The sequence below is a fragment of the Macaca fascicularis genome, chromosome 3, assembly GCF_037993035.2.
Source record: "Macaca fascicularis isolate 582-1 chromosome 3, T2T-MFA8v1.1".
NCBI classification, from domain to species: domain Eukaryota; kingdom Metazoa; phylum Chordata; class Mammalia; order Primates; family Cercopithecidae; genus Macaca; species Macaca fascicularis.
Genome location: NC_088377.1, coordinates 185,350,285 through 185,357,739, shown reverse-complemented (window position 1 = coordinate 185,357,739; position 7,455 = coordinate 185,350,285). Strand labels below are relative to the sequence as shown.

Sequence of the window (7,455 nt, the reverse complement as noted above, 5' to 3'; positions counted from 1 at the left end):
TTAAGCTATCTTAGAGGCACTCATCTGTAAATAAATTTTTTCCAAAATTATTTCTAAAATCATTTGCATAGTAATTGGAGCAAGTTATTTTAAAACAGTATTTAAACGTAAAATTTTGAACAGGGTGGTTCCTTTTAAAACGACATTTAAGTAGTTTTTAGATACAAACTAATGATCTTTTTTAAGACAGGGTCTCACCCTGTTGCCCAGGCTGGAGTACATTGTTGCGATCACAGCTCACTGCAGCCTCTATCTCCTGGGCTCAAGTGATCCTCCCACCTCAGACTCACGAGTATCTAGGACCACAGGCGCACACCACCACGCCTGGCTGATCTTTTTTTTTTTTTTTTTTTTGGAATTTTTAGTAGAGAGGAGGTCTCACTATCTTGCCCAGGCTGCTCTTGAACTCCTGAGCTTGAGCAGTCTGCCTGCCTCAGCCTCCTAAAGTGTTGGGATTACAGACGTCACCACTCCCAGTCTAATGAAATTCCTGAGTCTGTTTTTCAGATTGAAAAGTACATGTTTATTCCATGCAGATGTGACTCTGTGACATATGCTTAAGGAAGAAAAGAAAGCTACAATGTGTCTTTTCTCTAAAGGAATGATAAACAAGAAAAAAGTCTGGCTACTACTCAGACTTCAGAGAAGAGAAAATTGAAGTCAGAAATGTTAATGAGAAAAGAGACCGGGTGGTATAAAGAAATCTTCCAATACACTTAATAAAATTAAAACCAGATTATCCCAGTTCGTGTGGAGACAAAGTATCTTCGTGCAGTAAAGGGCAATCAGAACTCACAGCCCAGGCCACTGCCTGCCACAACTGCCTGTCCCTTGGGACTCTCATAGTAACCATGACATTTGTCCTCAAGAAGGCTGTCGCTTCCCTATCCACATCTCAGTTCAGCCATAGAGACAAATACTTGCTCTTAACTTTCTGAAAGGCAGTGGAGATGGAATGGCACAGTTAATCAACACTTTTAACCGAAGCCTTCCACATAACAAAGGGGTACAAACATAAAAAGATAGCATGGCATGGTATTAACATCTTCTGAACTTCTGAGCAAGACTGGCTCTCTGGAATCCATGGGATTGCATCTTAATAATATTCCACAGAAGGGAAGCATGCTGAGAGTTCCCAGATTTCCTTGTCTCCTCCGCTTCCCAGAGGAGGAACCCTATAGCACGACCCAGTATTCATCTACCTATGAAAACACCTCCATGTCGGTGGGCCACAGCTCTGCCATCCTCACCTTTCTTTTCCGGGGGTCTAGATAAGGAGACCGTGCCATCTAGGCCACCCAGAAGCCCCTTGCCAACAGCAGGAGTTGCCAGAACACACTTTGAAGCTTGAGGTTGTTGAAGATGAGAATGAAGGGATGGACAGACACGCTCAGGTAGACTGCAATTTGCCATGGCCAGTAAAAGTCGTTCTGCATGGAGATAAATTTTGTGGCATCAATGATCAGGGACAGAAAGGACAGAACATAAAGAATGAGGAAGGAGATGAGGAACTTCAGAGCTCTGGTGTGAGCCTGGGTGCTGGGGTCCTGCAGGCTGTGGCTGTTGTGCTGCATTCTCCAAGTATGCCTCCTCAGAGAATTAATGAGCAGCATAATTGAGACCAGAAAAACAGAACAAGGAATTGACCAGATGACCAGTTGCGCGAACGGGAAATAGTAAATTTCTGTCATTGCATTCCACTCGTAGGTCATGTTCCCAGAAAATGTTCTAATTAAAAATTGTTGATATGCAGAGTAGTTCACCCAAAACAACAGAAGGGCTATGATGAAGGAGATCAGGACAGAGCCCAACAGGAGCCAGGGCACCCACCCTGGGAACCTCCACTTCAGCCACAGGAAGGTGGGGTGGGTGATGTTAGCGATCTTCACACAGAACAGGACGCTGAGCCAGCTGCAAAACCAGAAGGTGACTGAGTTCAGGAAGTGCCAGTGTAGATGGAAGAACTGTTGAGTGAGAACCCCAGAGCGCTGGACCACATGGGCAGAGTGATAGAAGTTGTGCCCCATCCCAACCAACTGCAGGTAGAAGCGGAAGGCACCCAAGCTAAGGAGGATCATGTCCAAGGGTAGCAGCCTGCCATATCGAAGCCACTCCCTGCCCAGCACCAGCACAATGAAGCCATTCGCTGCAATCCCCAGAAGACTCAGCAGGCTAAAGAGCAACATGAAGAAGGCCCTCAGTGCTGCTTGCATTCTGACCCCTCCTGCAGTCCCCACTTGAGTGCCTTGGTCCCTGGCCTCCTCCCTGCCCCTAGCCACAGTCCTGCTTTTAATCTTTCCTAGGAGTGCTAAAGAGTGGTCAGGCTCTGCATCTGAACCAGAGCTCACTTAAAGAGGAGGATGCTCAGGCTAAAGAAGAGAGGTGTGCTCTTGGCTCAGACAGGATGCAAATCTCTCCTAGTGTCAGTTACCACGAGGCCTGCAAACTACTCTAATTTGCCTTGTCCCGTTTTGCCTGCATGCTGCCATGGTTAGTATCAATGTCTATGATTTGTCTGGGTCTCTGTGACTGAGTTCTATCCTCAGGCCATATGAACGCTCCTCTTCCCATCAGAACATTCTCAAGACTTTAAATATGGAGACAAGTATAGGAGATACCTAGGAAAAATAGTGACACCAAAGAATTCTGTGTCAGCACTTCCCTGTTACACATCCACGCTTACCTTGCTGCCTTTGCGCACAAATCCCTTCAAAATCAAATACCTCTTCTACCTCTCCATCCAAATCTCTATTTAGATCCTCCATGAATCCTGAGACGTAAATGATAATGGTTTAAGCGGGTTTTGTATTTCCAGTGAGAGAATTCCTTATCCTGTGGTTGAGGGGCCTTCCAAAGCAGGACTGAGAGCCCCTGTTTCTTGCTGGGTGTTGGTGGGAGGCTGCTCTCTGGTCCTAGAGGCCTCTCACAGTCTCTGCCAAGTGAGCTGTTTCAGCATGGCCACTCACGTCAAGTCAGCAGTCTCTAAAGGGAGTCTGCTAACACGACGGGGTCTTAAATAACATAACACAATCACTGGAGTGACAGTCTATCACCTTTGCCATATTCTATTGGCTAGAAGCAAGTCACAGTCACCAACAACACTCAGAAGAAGGAGGTTACACAAAGGCCCAATACCAGGGTTGAGGGACAGGCGGGGCCACTTCACAGTCTGTCTGCCACCCCGAGGTACCCAAGGCATATGTGAGTCTAACACCAACATCAAAAAGAGGCCCCTATAAGACCATGTTGAAAGTAAAAATATTTCCTTTTAAAATATATCTACCACCTCACATACTTTCTGTTTTCAGTTTTTTCATGTATAGTGAGAACACTTAAGATCTACCCTCTGATGAAAGTTCAAGTATACAGTGCAGTATTGTTTACTATACTCATACTACCATACATTAGGTTTCCAAAGCATGTTCACTTAGCATAACTGAAACTTCATACCCCGTGACCAATATCTCCCCATTTCTCCTTCCCCAACCCTGGCAACCACCAATCTACTCTCTACTTCTGTGGGTTTGTTTTTTTAGATTCCACAAGTAAGTGAGATCATACAATACATGTATTTCTGTCTGGAGTATTTCACACAGCATAATGTCCTCCAGTTCTGTCTATGTTGTTGCAAATGGCAGAATCACCTTTTCTAAGACTGAATCGTATTCCATTGTGTATGCACACCACATTTTCTTTGTTCATTCATCTGTTAATGGGCTTTTAGATTGCTTCCATGTCTTAGCTATTGTGAATAATTTTCAATGAACGTGGGAGTGCAGATATCTCTTCAGGATACTAATTTCATTTCCTTTGAATATACACCTAAAAGTGGAATTACTGGAACATAAGGTAGGTCTGTTTTTAATTTTCTGAGAAATCTTTACACTGTTTTCCATAATTTATATTCCTGTCAACAGAGTGAAAGAGTTGCTTTTTTCTGTATTTGTGCCAACACTTGTTATCCTTCATCTTTTTGGTAACAGCCATTCTAACACATGTAAGGTGATATCTCACTGTGGTTTTGATTTGCATTTCTCAGTTGATTTGTGATATTAAACATATTTTCATACAATTTTTGTATTCTTTTGAGAGATGTTATTCAGGTCCTTTGCCCATTTTAAAATCAGGTTATTTGGGTTTTTTGTTTGTTTTTGCAATATAGTTGAATAAGTTCCTTATATTTTTATTTGTTTTATTTATTTATTTATTTTTTCAGATGGGGTCTCACTATGTCACCCAGGCTGGAGTGCAGTAGCACCATTACAGCTCACTGGAGCCTCAAGGTAGGAAGGATGATCCAATCTTCCCACCTCAGCCTTCTAGGTAGCTGGGACTACAGGCATGCACTGCCACACCCAGTTAGATTTTTTTTATTTTTTGTACAGACAGAGTTTCACTATGTTGCCCAGGCTAGTCTCAAACTACTGGGCTCATGCAATCTTTCTGCCTTGGCATCCTCAAATGCCGAGATTACAGGTGTGAGCCAGGGCACCCAGCCAAAGTTCCTTATATATTTTGGAAATTAACACTTATTACATATGTGGTTTATGAATTTGAGAGAATGGAATTCTCCCAATTTCCATTCTGCTGGTTGTTTTCTTTGCTTTGCAGCTTTTTATTTTGATGCAATCCCATTTGTCTATTTTTATTTAGCTGAATTCTTGCCTGTGTTTTTGGTGTAATTTTCTATAAGTCATTACCCAAACCAGTGTCAAGAAGCTCTTTTCCTATGTGTCCTTCTAAGAGTTCTATGATTTCAGGTCTTGCATTTAAATATTTAATATATTTTGATTTAACTTTACATAAGATGGGCGCGGTGGCTCAAGCCTGTAATCCCAGCACTTTGGGAGGCCGAGACGGGCGGATCACGAGGTCAGGAAATCGAGACCATCCTGGCTAACCCCGTGAAACCCCGTCTCTACTAAAAAAAATACAAAAGCTAGCAGGGCGAGGTGGCGGGCACCTGTAATCCCAGCTACTCGGGAGGCTGAGGCAGGAGAAGGGCATGAACCCAGGAGGCGGAGCTTGCAGTGAGCTGAGATCCAGCCACTGCACTCCAGCCTGGGCGACAGAGCGAGACTCAGTCTCAAAATAAATAAATAAATAAATAAATTTTAGAAATTAAAAAAAACAAAAAACTTTACATATGGTGTAAGAAGAGGATCAAATTTCATTCTTCTGCATGTGGATACCCAGTTTTCCCAACCTCATTTATTGAGGAGACTATCTTTTCCCCACTGTGTATTCTTGTCACTTTGTCAAAAATCAATTGACCACAGATGTGTAGTTTTATATACGGGCTTTCAATCCTACTCCATTGGTCAATGTGTCTGTTTTTTTTTTTTTTGCCAGAACCATGCTGTTTTGATTGCTATCATTTTGTAATATATTTTGAAATCCAGTAGTGTGATACATACAGCTGTGTTCTTTTCAGTCAGGATGGCTTTAGTTATTCAGGGTCCTTTGTGATTCCACATGAATTTTAGGATTTTATTTCTATTTCTGTGAAGAGTGATATTGGAATTCTTATAGGAGTTACATGAAATCTGTAGATTACTTTGGATAGTTTGGATATTTTGACAATATTTATTTTTCCAATCCATGAACATAAGATATCTTTCCATTGATTTATGTCCTCTTCAATTTCTTTCATCAGTGTTTTATATTTCAGTATGCAGATCTTTCACTTCCCTGGTTAACTTTACTCCTAAGTATTTTATTTTTTATGCTATTATAAATAGGATTTTTTCTTAATTTCTTTTTCAGTTTATTGCTAGTGCATAGAAATGCTTCTGATTTTTGTAAGCTAATTTCATATCCTGCAACTTTACTAAATTCATTCCATTTTAATAGTTTTTGGTGGTATCTACAGGATTTTTTATACATAAGATTGTATCATCAGCAAACAGAGAAAATTTCACTACATCCATTCCTATTTCAATGCTTTTTATTTTTCTCTAGTCTAATTGATCTGGTTAGGGTATCCAATATCATGTGGAACAAAAATGGGAAGAGAAGACATTTATGTCTTGTTCCTGATATAAGAAGAAAAGCCTTCAACTTTTCACAGTTGAGTATGACGTTAGTAGTGGGCTTATAATATAGGGCCTTTATTGTGTTGAGGAGCATTCCTTCTCTTTTTTTTTTTTTTTTTTTTTTTTTTTTGAGACAGAGTCTCACTCTGTCACCCAGGCTGGAGGGCAGTGGCGTGATCTCCGCTCACTGCAAGCTCTGCCCCCCAGGTTCATGCCACTCTCCTGCCTCAGCCTCCTGAGTAGCTGGGACTACAGGTGCCTGCCACCATGCCTGGCTAATTAGCCGGGTGTGGGAGCATTCCTTCTAAACCTAATTTGTTGACAGTTTTTACCATGAGAGGATGTTAAATTTTATCAAATGCTTTGTCTGACTCACTATTGAAATGGTCATAAGATTTTTAGCCTTCATTGTATTAATCTGGTGAATTACATGTATTGATTTCTGTATTTTAAACCAACCATACATCCCAAGGATAAATCCCACTTCATCATGGTGAATGATCCTTGGAATATGCTGTTGAATATGATTGGCTAGTATTTTTTGAGAATGTTTGCATCTATGTTCATTAGCGATATTGGCCTGTAGTTTTTTTATATTGTCTTTGTCTAGTTTTGGTACTAGGGTAATTCTCACCTTGCAAAGGGAATTTGGAAGTATTTCCTCCTCTTCAATTTTTTGAATAAGTTTGAGAAGGATTGTTAAAAGCTCTCCTTAAATATTTGGTAGAATTCTGCTGTGAAGCCATATGGTCCTGGGCTTTTCTCTGACAGGACACTTTTAATAATGACTCAATCTTCTTACTCATTATTGGCCTATTCATATTTCCAATTTATTTATGACTCAGTCTTGTTATGTTATATGTTTCTAGGAATTTATCCATTTCTTCTAGGTTGCTCAATTCATTGGAATACATTGTTTATAGTAGTCTTTTATGATCCTTTGTATTTCTATGTTATTAATGGTGATGACTCTTATCCCTGCTTTTATTTATCTGACTCTTTTCTCTTTTTTTCTTAGTCTAGAGAAGGGTTTGGAAATTCGTTGTTTGTTTTTTGCATTTTTTGGGTTTTTTGTTTTTTGAGATGAAGACTCACTCTGTCGCCCAGGCTGGAGTGCCATGGTGCAATCTCAGTTCACTGCAACCTTTGTCTCCTGGGTTCAAGCAACTCTCCTGCTTCAGCCTCCCAAGTAGCTGAGATTATAGGCACATGCTGCCATGTCAAGCTAATTTTTGTATTTTGAGTAGAGACAGGATTTCACCGTGTTGGCCAGGCTGGTCTCAAACTCCTGACCTCAAGTAATCCACCCACCTTAGCCTCCCAAAGTTCTGGGATTACAGGCATAAGCCACCACGCCCAGCTGTTTACCTTTTAAAAAACCAATTCTTAGTTCCATTGATCTTTTCTATTCTCTATTTAT

The 7,455-nt window shown here is 41.0% G+C and overlaps 1 protein-coding gene across 1 annotated transcript; it reads right to left on the bottom strand.

The window, feature by feature from the left end:
* Positions 1-334: 334 nt before the first annotated feature.
* On the bottom strand, positions 335-3,841 carry TAS2R41 (taste 2 receptor member 41). The gene has a single exon (XM_074036511.1). The coding sequence runs from the start codon at positions 2,211-2,213 to the stop codon at positions 1,290-1,292; it is 924 nt and encodes a 307-aa protein (XP_073892612.1). The 5' UTR covers positions 2,214-3,841; the 3' UTR covers positions 335-1,289.
* Between the last annotated feature and the right edge of the window lie 3,614 nt (positions 3,842-7,455).